General features: G+C 48.1%; 2 protein-coding genes across 13 annotated transcripts in view; one reads left to right on the forward strand and one right to left on the reverse strand.

Moving 5' to 3' along the window:
- Window positions 1-529: 529 nt before the first annotated feature.
- Window positions 530-11,490, reverse strand: DRC12 (dynein regulatory complex subunit 12 homolog). Of its 8 annotated transcripts, none has more exons than XM_081541281.1 (7): window positions 11,012-11,490; window positions 4,377-4,458; window positions 3,906-3,971; window positions 3,413-3,532; window positions 2,610-2,702; window positions 999-1,129; window positions 530-727 (listed from the first exon to the last, which is right to left on the reverse strand). In XM_081541281.1, exons 2-7 carry the CDS (start codon window positions 4,444-4,446, stop codon window positions 599-601), a joined length of 609 nt encoding a protein of 202 aa, XP_081397407.1. In that variant the 5' UTR covers window positions 4,447-4,458; window positions 11,012-11,490; the 3' UTR covers window positions 530-598. The 8 variants fall into 8 exon arrangements, with proteins under 8 accessions (XP_081397407.1, XP_081397408.1, XP_081397411.1 ...); XM_081541282.1 differs by having other exon boundaries at window positions 10,972-11,486; XM_081541285.1 differs by having other exon boundaries at window positions 3,906-3,976; window positions 10,972-11,479.
- The window catches only part of CBL (Cbl proto-oncogene), an 89,857-nt gene continuing 89,229 nt past the window's right edge, over window positions 11,414-12,041 (forward strand). For all 5 annotated transcript variants that reach the window (XM_081541273.1, XM_081541274.1, XM_081541275.1 and 2 more), the window contains exon 1: window positions 11,414-11,922. In XM_081541273.1, the coding sequence (XP_081397399.1) occupies window positions 11,734-11,922 (189 nt within the window). In that variant the 5' untranslated portion in view covers window positions 11,414-11,733. The remainder of the gene's footprint in view (window positions 11,923-12,041) is intronic.

Below are 12,041 nucleotides of genomic sequence, written 5' to 3' on the forward strand. Positions count from 1 at the left end.
TTATAAATTCAGTAAAAGGCAATGCTGGGAATTCTTTTCAAAATCTCCCCCTTCCATATTTAACCGGAAATGAAGTAGAACTGAGAACGCTGTAGTAAAATAAAGGAGAAGCAGAGAATATTCCCTTTTCAGGTGGGCTGTGGGGCTGGCTAGGATTGAAGCCATCTGGAACTTTCCCTAAGCATGACTCCAGAATGTTGGGTATATTACAAGAATTTGAAGACCAGCTGCACCTTCCCTCTGTGGGCACCTGAGGTTTGTGTGGGCTGGTGCCTAGTCACTGTTGGTCCTTTATAGAAATGGCCTTTATCCACAAATCTGGCTGCCTTTGTTGGTGCTGGTGGGGATAGGGTGACCAAAAGGGCTCCAGGCTCAAGGGGTGGGACCCAGACTCTCTAGGAGAGAAGTTGAAACTTTGTCAAATTTCTCTCTTCTTATTCCATCTTCAGGGTAATGGGTCAGTCCAGAACTGAGATATTCCCATGAGAGGCACTCTTCTCTGCCAAAAAACCACAGCTCACAGTCCTGCTGAGGTCTACATCAAAACAGCTTTATTGCTGGGGCCTCAGAGGGCCCCAGGGAGTAGAGACTCACAGCCTCAAAGATCCAGGGGGTTGAGTCCAAACTGGCGGAGCTGCTCCTTGAGCCTGGCGTGGAGTCTCAGCACAGCCCCGTCCCACTGAGGCTTCACGGCTCTCAGCTTGGCCAGGAGCAGGTCCAGGCTGTCCTGCAGACACCGAGCCTCAATCTCAGGAAGGGAGAGGGTGGGGTGAGGGGTGCCCCCAGCCTGGTCTGTAAGCTTTCCTAGCCAGTGTTGTCTTCAAGCTCTTATTCTTAGTGGGTAGGCATGGCTGTATCCCCTTAAGACAGAGCAGAGTCCTCTGTGGAGATGCTTCTTCCCCTTCCCCCTGGTCTGTCATTGTCATACTCGCTGGGATCTGTGGGGATGGGGGAGGGCTGGGTACTAGGATGGTTGGTCTTCAGAGGGTAGGGCTTACATCTAAGATTTCCTCATACTTGGCCTCCATGTCTGCCATATGGGCCCGAAGCTGAGCCAGAGTCCGGTCCCGCTCTCCGAGGGCCTTCTTGGCCTCCCTCTGTGCAGCCTCAGCCTCCCTCTGGCACGACTCTGAGGGAGATGGTGGTGGAGGGAGGATGAGAGAAGGACAGGATGGTGACACTCACTCTGCCTCTGAACAGTCTCCCACCCAAAGACCACAACAAGAGCAGGACTGTTCCAGACTCCCCCAGAGCCGTCAACTTCCCCTAGTTCCTATAAAGAGCTGACATATACCATTAAGGTACAGGAAGGGGGGAGGGGCGCTTGGGACAAGAGATTTGGCTCCCAAATCAGGTTGCCATTCACTACTTGTGTAACATCTGACACGTCTCTAAGACTCAGTTTCTTCATCTTTATAGAGAAAATGACACATACTTCACAGGTGTGCTCTGCGAGTTAAATGTGATAATGTGAGGACTTCCCCGGTGCCAGTGGCTAAGACTGTGCTCTCAGTGCAGGGGGCTCGGGTTCGATCCCTAGTCGGGGAACTAGATCCCACACGCTGCAACTAAGAGTTCACATGCCCCAACTAAAGATCCCACATGCTCCCAACTAAGACCCAAGGCAGCCAAACAAATAAATAAAAATACATTAAAAAAAATGTGATAACTTGTGGGAAAGCATCTAGTATGTAGGAAGTGCTTAATAAATGCTGATTGCATTTGAGATAAGGCAAAGATTAGGAAAGGAACTCAGGGTCTGTGTGGGCAGATAAGCAACTCTTGGATATCTAAAGCTAAACTAAAGCTATTTTACCATAAGAAAACTTTGAGGCCAAAATTGTGGAAAATCTGCACCATGCTAAAATTTTTCAACTCTGTCCTGTTACCAAGATGGAAGAGAGCAAGAGCTTCCTGTTTTGTTGTTTTGCTTTGTTGCTTATTTAGAAGCTCATTTATTTATTAGCAGATAGTTATTTAGGACCTACCACACATTAGGTCTTGAAGATACAGAGGTAAGTAATTCAAACAGTTACATTCAAGCTTGCTTTCATTCTAAAAATTAGCCCAACTAAGAGAGAATGTGTTTTGCTCATGAGAGACATGGTGGCAGTGGGGAGTAAGAACTGTCTTTATTTAGAGAGGCCATTGACAGAGGGAGATGCAGTAAGAAAGTTAGGTCTTCTTCACTTATAACTTAAAGTTTAAGATTGGGTATTTTTGGCCATCCTGAACATTCTGTTGCAAGTGGTAGGAGAGTCAGTGGGGAAGACAGTATGAGAGCTTAAATTGCAGTTTTCTAAAGAAAGACCATCCTAACTCCACCCCTTCAGGCTGGACTACATCAGTGATCCTCTGAGAGAAAGCGCTCTTAGGGTAGGGTGTGCTGTGTGTGCATACTAAATTGCTTAGTATTCGACTCTTTGTGACCCCATGGAACGGGCGGTCCAGGCTCCTCTGCCCATGGGATTCTCCAGGCAAGACTACGGAGTGAGTTGCCATGCCCTCCTCCAGGGGATCTTCCCGACCCAGGGATGGAACCCACATCTTTTAAGTCTCCTGCAATGGCAGGCGGGTTCTTTACCACTAGGGCCACCTGGGAAGCCTACCTAACTGCTTGCGCAGGCCCTTCACTTCTTCCTCCAGCTGCCTGCTGCGACTCTGCATCGCCTCCTGCAGGCTCCGGCACTGACGACTCATCTCTGGCAGAGCGGTGGGTGGCCGGGGACCCAGGTGGGGAGAGAGCAGCGGAGAAAGGACAGGAAGTTGTGGGTGGGGAGGGCTCTGTTTGGTCCAGTGGACAGGTGCATAAAGGTCTTTCGGGGGCCTTCCCTGGCAGTCCAGTGGTTAAGACTTCACCTAGCAATGCAGGGGATGCGGGTTTGATCCCTGATCTGGAAGCTAAGATCCCACATTCCTCAGGGCCAAAAATCCGAAACATAAAGCAGAAGCAATATTGTAACAAATCCAATAAAGACTTGAAAAATGGTCTACGTCAAAAAAAAAAAAATCTTTAAAAAAAAAAGGTCTTCTGGGTTCTTCTTGTGGTGATCTGAGAAAGTGGGGACAGAGCTAGGAAACAAGATACCCACCCACTGTGCCAGCTCAGAATGGGAATTCAGGCCTTCCTTCGCACACACTCCCATGGGAGGAGTGAGATAAAGGCTAGGGCTGCGTTTTATAACCCATGCGACATCAAGCACATAGCACTGCACATCATGGAAGGTTCCTGCCCAAGACCACAGAAGATCTTCCTTTGCTTCCTTCAGGATTCCTGTGCGTGCTGGGAGGGCTGAGGCTAGGTACGGCAGTTCGAAGTCCTCCTTGTCGCCCTTCCTAGCATCCTTGGGCCCTCCCAGTTGTCCTCTTCCGGGCCCCTGTCTCCCGCCCACCTGCTCGATCAACTTCACACCTGCATATATGGCCTTCCCTTCGCTCCGGGCCCCCTCCAGTTCAGCCTCCAGGTCTTTGATCCTCTGCTTCAGCTGGTCTTCAGAAGCTTTGGCTCGGCGGGCTTCATCCCTCTGCAGAGCTGTGAACAGTGCAGGGCAGCCCTCTGCACAGGCTGGGGACTCCAATGAATCAGCCCCCATGACCTTGATAGACTCTGTCCACCTTCAGAAACCTGGTGGCAGGCTGCCAGTCTCTCATTGTCATTCTGTGTGTTTCCCTTCCCCGTCTTAGAATGCTACAGACTCTTTGTTACTAAGAGGGAAAAACTCCATCTGCAACCCTCACTGCCCACCCTGTCCTCACAACCCCAACTCTTGACAATCTTTTCCCATTAGGGGATGGTTAGAGATCAGCTCAGCCCTCCATCATAGCTCCAAAACTTTAAGCTCCCAGGGATACACAAATGCACACTGTCCCACTTCTGTTGCTCCCAGAACTTCCACCCTTCTTACCCAAGCGGTCTTGGAGCAACTCCTTTTCCAGCAGCGCCAGCCTGCACATGGATTCAGCCTCCACATCTGCCCTGGCAAGATGGCAGACCCTCAGCCTGTCAGGATCTCAGCCTTCCCTACTCCCCTCCCATCCTCCTCCCGTACCCTGGACTTCTCTTTTTTTGTGTGAGAGATATGAGAACCACTAAATGAGGGATCTCTGACGGCAAAGTCAAATGAGTTCACTGCCCAGCACATAGTAGGTACTTAAAAGATGTGTAATGAATATATAAGGAAGGCACAGAGCCAGAAGGGATTCATGGGTGCTGATTTTCCCACGTTCCCAGCTCCATGGAACCCGGATATGGATATAAAGGGAGAAGGCCAAGACAGCTCCATCTTGTCACGCAGAGGGCTGAATTCTCTCTGGAGGTCTCTGAGCCAGAACAAGGAGAGGCAGGGAGGCACCCACCTCCACCCAGTCTGACTCACCAGCACCTGCATTCCTTTTCTTCTTCTGGGCCCCAGCTTTTGTCCCTTTTTCTTTGGTCTTGGGTGGCATCTCCTTCCTGTCCTGGAGGGAGGGAGGGGGCTCATATTTAGGTCTAGACGTGGAGACACTCTCCTGACTCTCTAGACTGAACCAGGAGTCCCAGGAGAATTAGGGCTCTCATCTCCAAGTCTGTCTCTTACACTTTCCAGAAGCTTCAGTTCTTGGTTTCCTTGGAAACTTAGGCAAGGCTGGGGCCAGTGGGAAGGATGAACCCGTTTCTCTCTACCAGTCAGGCTCTAAGTACAGAAGTCATTCCTCTCAACCCTCTTTCAGAGAAAATAAAACTCAGTACCTGGCCCCTTCTCTCTTCCCATCATCCTTACCCTGCCTCTTCCTTCCTCCAAGACCCTCACTTGTCTCTGTTGTGTCTCCCTGTGGTGTGACCCACTGTCCAGGAGGGGCAGAGAAAAGGCCCAACCAGCTAGGAGCCGGAGGAGGAGATTGTGTTCTGGGACCCAATCTAGAGTGGCAAATTTCATTTGGGGGTGGGACTGAGAACTGGAAGGGTTGGGCTTCTGGAGGCTGCACGTTGTCCAGGCAACTGGGAAACATGGGAGTTGATAGGAAGGTACATGCATGCTTGCTTAGTCGCTTTAATCATGTCTAGTAGAAGGGGCTAAATACAACGCTTAAAATATCAAGGTCTCAGAGGGCCAATATTCTTCTTGTTCCCAGATCCTAAGTGTAGTTTGAGGAGAAAGGGCTTTGGAACTGATTAACTATGATTCACTTCTATGTAGCACTGCCTGCAATTTGGACACTTACAAATTACAGATTTACACATCTGAAATAATGCTATTGTGCTGATACAGAGGAAAAGAACTGACGGTAGCCATTTGGGGTGATTTACACTTCTCAAAGTCTCATCAACAAAATGACATTATTAAATAGGCTTAAAATTGAAGATCCCTTTCAGGAAGGTATTCTGTGGTAAAAGAGGGAAAGAAATCCAGAAGACGGTAGTTGAGAGAGTTTCCTATTTCAGATAAATGAGACACAGAGGACAGTCAGACCTAGGACCTCAAGGTGCTGTGCTAAGTTGCTTCAGTCGTGTTTGACTCTTGCGACCTCTTGTGACCCCATGGACTGTAGCCCTCCAGGTTCCTCTGTCCACTGGATTCTCCAGGCAAGAATAATGGAGTGGGTTGCCATGCCCTTCTATCCTGACATAGATGCAAATCAAGAAGAAAGGGTACTGGTTAGAGACAGGAGCTTTTAAGTTCTCATCCTCACCCTTCTCCAGATATGTAAATTTGGGTAAGTCATTTTCCTTGCTCAGCCTCCGTTTCCTAAATCTTTACATCTTTGATTTTGGGAAATTCCCTGATAATCCAGTGGTTAGAACTCTGTGCTTCCACTGCAAGAGGCATGGGTTCAATCCCTGGTTCGGAAACTAAGATCCAGCAAGCCACAGGGTGCGGCCAAAAAATAAATCTTTGATTTTGTAAATCTTGAAAGGCTTGGATTTTCACCAGGTATTTACAGGATTATCTTCTTTTATGGTGACTTAATATATTTTCTCTTTCCCCCTATTCCTGTCTGTGGCTGACTTTCAGACAGGTGCTGAGAAAATAACCAGCTTGGTTCCCTGTGGCATTGAGTTGATTTGGGCTCCCTCTAGTGGATTTTCTTGACCTTCTACTGAGTCTCCTGCATTTTTCGATTTAAATTATTTATGGAGCAATGTTGGGGGTGCCCCTCTCTTAGGGATGCTGCCTAGCATCTTGCTGGAGTCATGAATAGCTGGGAAAATAAATCTGGGGAAGGGAGAATGCTGAGTGGCTTGCCCTGGTCAGCTATTCCCTCCCCAAAACCCTTCTCTCAGCCCTTTGCTATTGGGAGCCTTGTTGTCTGTCTGCCACCCAGATTTGTGGACACCAAAGTGGCTAAAACGAAAACAGCAGAAACTTCAGGGCTTTCCCCCATGTGGATTTAGGGAACTGCAGACTCTTTCTTTAGATATTTCTCTGTCTTCCTCAACAGTTTTGGTCAATTGCCTGTTATCAGGAACAGATCTGAAGAAACAGCCATGAGATCTTGGTGGGGAAATCCTTCTTCTAGGTAATAGCAGATTCAGGCAGAGCCTGAGGATATTTGTTTGTCACCTTCACAGCTGCAGGATACCTCTCTGATCCCAGGGACATTTTACAGAGTAAAAGGAAGAGCCAACCTTGTTCTTCACGATGCTTACTGTTCCTCTACTTCAGTGTCAGAAAATCTTGCCCACATGTCCCAAATCTGAAGCAGCCTTTTCTTCTAACCTTGAAGCATGTTTTCATTTACTCCTGCCCTCCCCCCACCACCCCACCCCACCGACAACCCTCACTCTCTGCGTAGGAATGCAGTAGAGGTCTCCGCCCTGGTCCTTCCCCTCATCCAGAAGTCTGTGTTGGGGACTTTTCCATAGAATGATTAGTGTCTCTGCTAGGCTGATGCAGGGAGCCACATATTGAGGAAGAGATTACAGAGAATAAACAACATATCGTGTCTCAGAAGAGCATTTACTTTTCAAATACGTTCAGTCAACTGACTTTCAGGTGCAGAATGAGGATGTGGTTTGGGGTGAAGGTGAAATGGAATAAGAAGAGTGCCACGGGTCACACAATGTGATACAAACTGAGCCAGCTCTAGAATCATCCAGGAATGAGGATGACACTGAGCTCCACAATGCCATCTCTAGTACATTTTGAAAACAAGCCAAGTGAAAATTGGGAAAGAAAGGTCAATCTTTCGTTCTTTTTTTTTTTCCTCATTAACCTCAGTTCAGAAGTGAAAAGAGGAAAGATCATTTCAGCAGAATTCTGCCTTCCTTTAAATAGGATCCCATCTTGGGGTTTTAAAGAGACACAGAGAGAAGGTCACCCTCTCTACTTTATTCAGATATGACACATAGGTCATCATGCATTACAAGAAATATAGCTTGCTGCAGCAGGAACAAAGTGCAAATTACACCATCCTATTCTATAATATACAGACCATACTGAACATAATACAAATTAGAAGCCTTAAACCAAGCCAGAGATGGTGTAGATGAGCCACAAGCTCATATGCAACTCCAATCTGTATGCAGGTCAAGAAGCAACAGTTAGAACTGGACATGGGAACAACAGACTGGTTTCAAATTGGGAAAGGAGTATTTCAAGGTTGTACGTAGGAGTACGTCAATATTGTCACCCTGCTTATTTAACTTATATGCAGAGTACATCATGCGAAATGGCGGGTTGGATGAAGCACCAGCTGGAATCAAGATTGCCAGGAGAAATATCAATAACCGCAGATATGCAGATGACACCACCCTTATGGCAGAAAGTGAAGAAGAACTAAAGAGCCTCTTGATGAAAGTGAAAGAGGAGAGTGAAAAAGTTGGCTTAAAACTCAACATTCAGAAAACTAAGATCATGGCATCAGGTCCATTCAGTTCATGGCAAATAGATGGGGAAACAATGGAAACAGTGAGAGACTTTATTTTTTTTTGCTCCCAAATCACTGCCGATGGTGACTGCAGCCTTGAAATTAAAAGACGCTTGCTCCTTGGAAGAAAAGTTATGACCAACCTAGACAGCATAATGAAAAGCAGAGACATTACTTTGCCAAGAAAGGTCCATCTAGTCAAAGCTATGGTTTTTCCAGGAGTCATGTATGGATATGAGAGTTGGACTATAAAGAAAGCTGAGCATGGAAGAATTGGTGCTTTTGAACTGTGGTGTTGGGGGAAAGCTCTTGAGAGTCCCTTGGACTGCAAGGAGATCCAACCAATCTATCCTAAAGGAACTCAGTCCTGAGTGTTCATTGGAAGGACTGATGCTGCAGCTCAAACTCCAATACTCTGGCCACCTGATGTGAAGAACTGACTCATCTGAAAAGACCCTGATGCTGGGAAGGATTGAAGGCAGGAGGAGAAGGGGATGACAGAGGATGAGATGGTTGGATGGCATCACTGACTCGATGGACATGAGTTTGAGTAAACTCTGGGAGTTGGTGATGGACAGGGAAGCCTGGCGTGCAGCAATCCATGGGGTCGCAAAGAGTTGGACACAACTGAGTGACTGAACTGAACTGAACTGTACTCTATTAAATCTAGGATTTGACTATGAGGGGAAAAATGTCCCCTTGCTGTCTACAGTGGGCTAGGTACTGTGGAAGACTAAAGTTGATAGGACAGTATAGCATAAATTAATACCTGCATGTGTGCTCCTTTGCTTCTGTCGTGTCTGACTCTGCAACCCCTTGGACCATAGCCAGCCAAGCTCCTCTGTCTATGGGATTTTCAGAGCAAGAATACTGGAGGGGGTTGCGATTTCCTCCTCCAGGGGATTTTCCCGACCTAGGGATCAAACTTGAGTCTCCTGCATTGAAAATGGACTCTTTACTGCTAAGGCACCAGAGAAGCCCTCAAATTAATGTGTGGTAGATGAGAAATAGATAGTTATGGAAATTTAGAAGAGAGAAGGATTATTTCTAGCTGGAGTATCTGATAAGGAGGACAACATTTGAGTATAAAAAATGGATTGGACTTCATTGCACTGTTTAGGCAGAGGGAATGTTCTGAGTAATGGTGATGAAAAAAGAATTGTGGTATTTCGTGACTTGGTGAGTCACCCAGCATAGAATATATGTACTGGAATAGTATAAAACTGCAAGGTAGTTTGGAGTTAGATCATGACTTCATTAAGGAGGCAATGGGGAGTGTTGAAACTTTTTTGTTTTTCGTTTTATGTTGTCAGAAGTATACTATAGGAACACTGGCCTGGTGATAGAATGGATTGAAAGTGGCAGGAAATCAGTAAGGAAAAGGTTTCAATAGACGGAGTGGGAGAAAAGGAGGGCCTGCAACTATGGGTGGACGCATCATGGGTGGGAAGTTTTGACAATTATCTAAGAGCTTTGCTTGTATTTTTTCTTTAGTCATTCTAACTCTTTCTAGGTAAGAACTGATTAATGGAAATTCTACTGATAGGAAATGATAATTCTGACTCCATAGTCAATCGTAGATACAGGCCACTGAGATACAAACAAGAATGTCTGGCTGAAGAGTCTTTGAGTTCAGAGATTCCCCCCCTCTCTTCTAGGATCATTTGATAAACTTAATTCCCTAATCAGTCAAGAGCTTTGTAGAAGAGCCAGGTGGGGAATCTAAGGCGGAACTGAGTACTTATTGACACATCAGAGCCTGCAAACTCCCAAAGCTGAGGCAAATTAGGGCAGGGCACTTCCTTCTTCACGAGGGAAGTTCTGTTTTTTTCAAAGTTCTTCCAATGGAACTTTGAGACTAGAAAAGTGGAAGTGACTGGGAACTGCACTGATGTTCCTGGGAGGGGCATGGCCTCCTCAGGCCAGGGTTCGAAGCTCAAGGTTTCTGTGGTCAGGGCCTGATACTGGCAGTGCCCGCCCACCTGCAGAACAAGGTGCTGAGCAGGGGAATCTTAAGGCAAAAAAAAGGGGGAAGTGTTTTGTTTTCAGAAGGTCAAAGGGCCTGGAAGAAGAACTCATGGCCTGATGCTGCTAGCCTTTCTGAGGTCTAATCAGGATACAATGATCTGCAGCATTCCTATTCCTGTCCTTGGTCCTGACTTAACTAGGAGTTTTAAACACTAGGGAGTGGGGGAAAAAACTTCCCTTTTTCTTCCACAATGTTAGGAGAAGCAAATAAAGTTCAATTTCCTAATTTGTCAGGTGTGGGGTAAAGACAACATTGAGATTCTTTCCACGGCACTTGTCTTAATTTTTCTTTTTTTTTTTTTTAACAGTTGGGGATTCCCAGGTGATGTGAGTGGTAAAGAACCCATCTGCCAATGCAGGAGACATAAGAGATGCGGATTCAGTCCCTGGGTTGGGAAGATTCCCCTGGAAGAGGGCCTCAGGACTGAAGTGACTTAGCATGCATGCACATGTTCTCTTAAGGCTTCCCAGGTGGTACCAGTGGTAAAGAATCCGCCTGCCAATGCAGGAGATGTGAGTTTGATCCTTGGTGGAGAAGATCCCTTGGAGGAGGGCATGGCAACGCACTCCAGTATTTTTGCCTGGAAAATCCATGGGCAGAGGAGCCTGGTGGGCTACAATCCATGGGGCAACAAAGAGTCAGACACAACTGAATGACTAAGTATGTGCACGCGTGAGCACACACACACACACGCACTCTTTTCATAATGTAGAAAGGAGCTTTTACAAAGCCAGAAGTTTAGAAAAAGAAGTTTAAACTCAGATGTCATTCTAAATTTGACTTTCATGAAATTCCCGAATCTTTCTTCTAATATCCTTTCCAAAAATCATTATAATAGTGCAGTAGACTCCCCTTTTAAGAAGACATTCAATATAAAATAGATAACTAACAAAGACCTATTCTGTATCACAAGGAACTATACTTAATATTTTGTAATAACCTATAAGCGAAAAGAATCTGAAATATATTAAATAGGTAGATATACAACTGAATCACTTTGCTGTACACTTGAAATAAACACAACACTGTAAATCAAATATACTTCAATTAAACACAGAAATAAAAATAAAAAAATAATTCAAATGACCCCTCACCACAAGACTGAAATAGACATGAAACTGAAGGTTGACTCACAACTTAGGCATCAATTTCTTCTATTAAAGTAGAGGTTCATGTGGGTAACCCTCTGAAAAGAACCTCTCAGAATCAGTAACTCAGAAGAGGTTACAATCACTGGGTGGGAGAACTGGTCGAGGCATTTGTTCTAGTTCTGATTAACCAGTGGAACTTCCTAGCTCTACCCGTCTTAACTTAAACAGCCCAACGACCTCCTCCAGGGGTGATAACCCACAACCCAGAGGGAACATGGAAGGCCCGGCTTCTGCCTAGTGCGCAGACTCCACGTTAGCCCCGCCCCGCCCTTTCCCCCACTCTTCCAGCAGGGGGCGAAGGGGGACGGTTCGGCCTGGGCCCGCCCCCGGGGGCAGGGACGGGGGAGGCGGCGCGGAAACTTGGCAGCGGCTTTCCGGGAGCGGTGACTCGGGAAAGGGGGTGGCTCAGGACAGGCCGCTCCTCAGTCCAGACGCGGCCGCTCGCTTCTCTGAGCCCCGCGCGCTCCCCCCGGGCTCGCGCTCTGTGAGGGGGCGCGCCCGCGCGGACTCGCGCGCCCGGCGCCGCCCACTCCCCTCCCCGCGGCCGCCCCTCCCTCCGCCGGACGGCCGGCGGCTGCGGCGGCGGCGGCGGCGGCGGCGGCGGCGGCCGGGAGAGAGGCCCCTCCTTCACGCCCTCCTTCTTCCCTCACTCGCAGCCGAGCGGAGCCGGCGGACGCGTCTGGGCCCCTGACCCTCTCCCGGGCCATGGCCGGCAACGTGAAAAAGAGCTCTGGGGCCGGGGGCGGCGGCGGCTCCGGGGGCTCCGGCGGCCTGATCGGGCTCATGAAGGACGCCTTCCAGCCGCACCACCACCACCACCACCACCTCAGCCCCCACCCGCCGGGGACCGTGGACAAGAAGATGGTGGAGAAGTGCTGGAAGCTCATGGACAAGGTGAAAGGCCCTGCGGTGGACCCGCGGGAGCAGGGGTGGGCGTGGGCGGAGGGGCTGAGGGAGGGGAAGGAAGGCGCGGAGGAAGCTGGGGGAGGGGACGGGTCGTGCGAGGCTGGGGA

The sequence above is a fragment of the Giraffa tippelskirchi genome, chromosome 11, assembly GCF_054371585.1.
Source record: "Giraffa tippelskirchi isolate mGirTip1 chromosome 11, T2T-mGirTip1v1.2.pri, whole genome shotgun sequence".
In the NCBI taxonomy this organism is placed as follows: Eukaryota; Metazoa; Chordata; class Mammalia; order Artiodactyla; family Giraffidae; genus Giraffa; species Giraffa tippelskirchi.

Coding starts and splice junctions, on each gene's coding strand:
- DRC12 (XM_081541279.1), bottom strand. CDS start 4,446: ATGCCACCCAAGACCAAAGAAAAAGGGACAAAAGCTGGGGCCCAGAAG. Junction 1,130..2,609: donor GGGCCTGCGCAAGCAGTTAG/GTAGGCTTCCCA, acceptor CATCTCCCTCAG/AGTCGTGCCAGAGGGAGGCT. Junction 728..998: donor AGTATGAGGAAATCTTAGAT/GTAAGCCCTACC, acceptor CGGTGTCTGCAG/GACAGCCTGGACCTGCTCCT.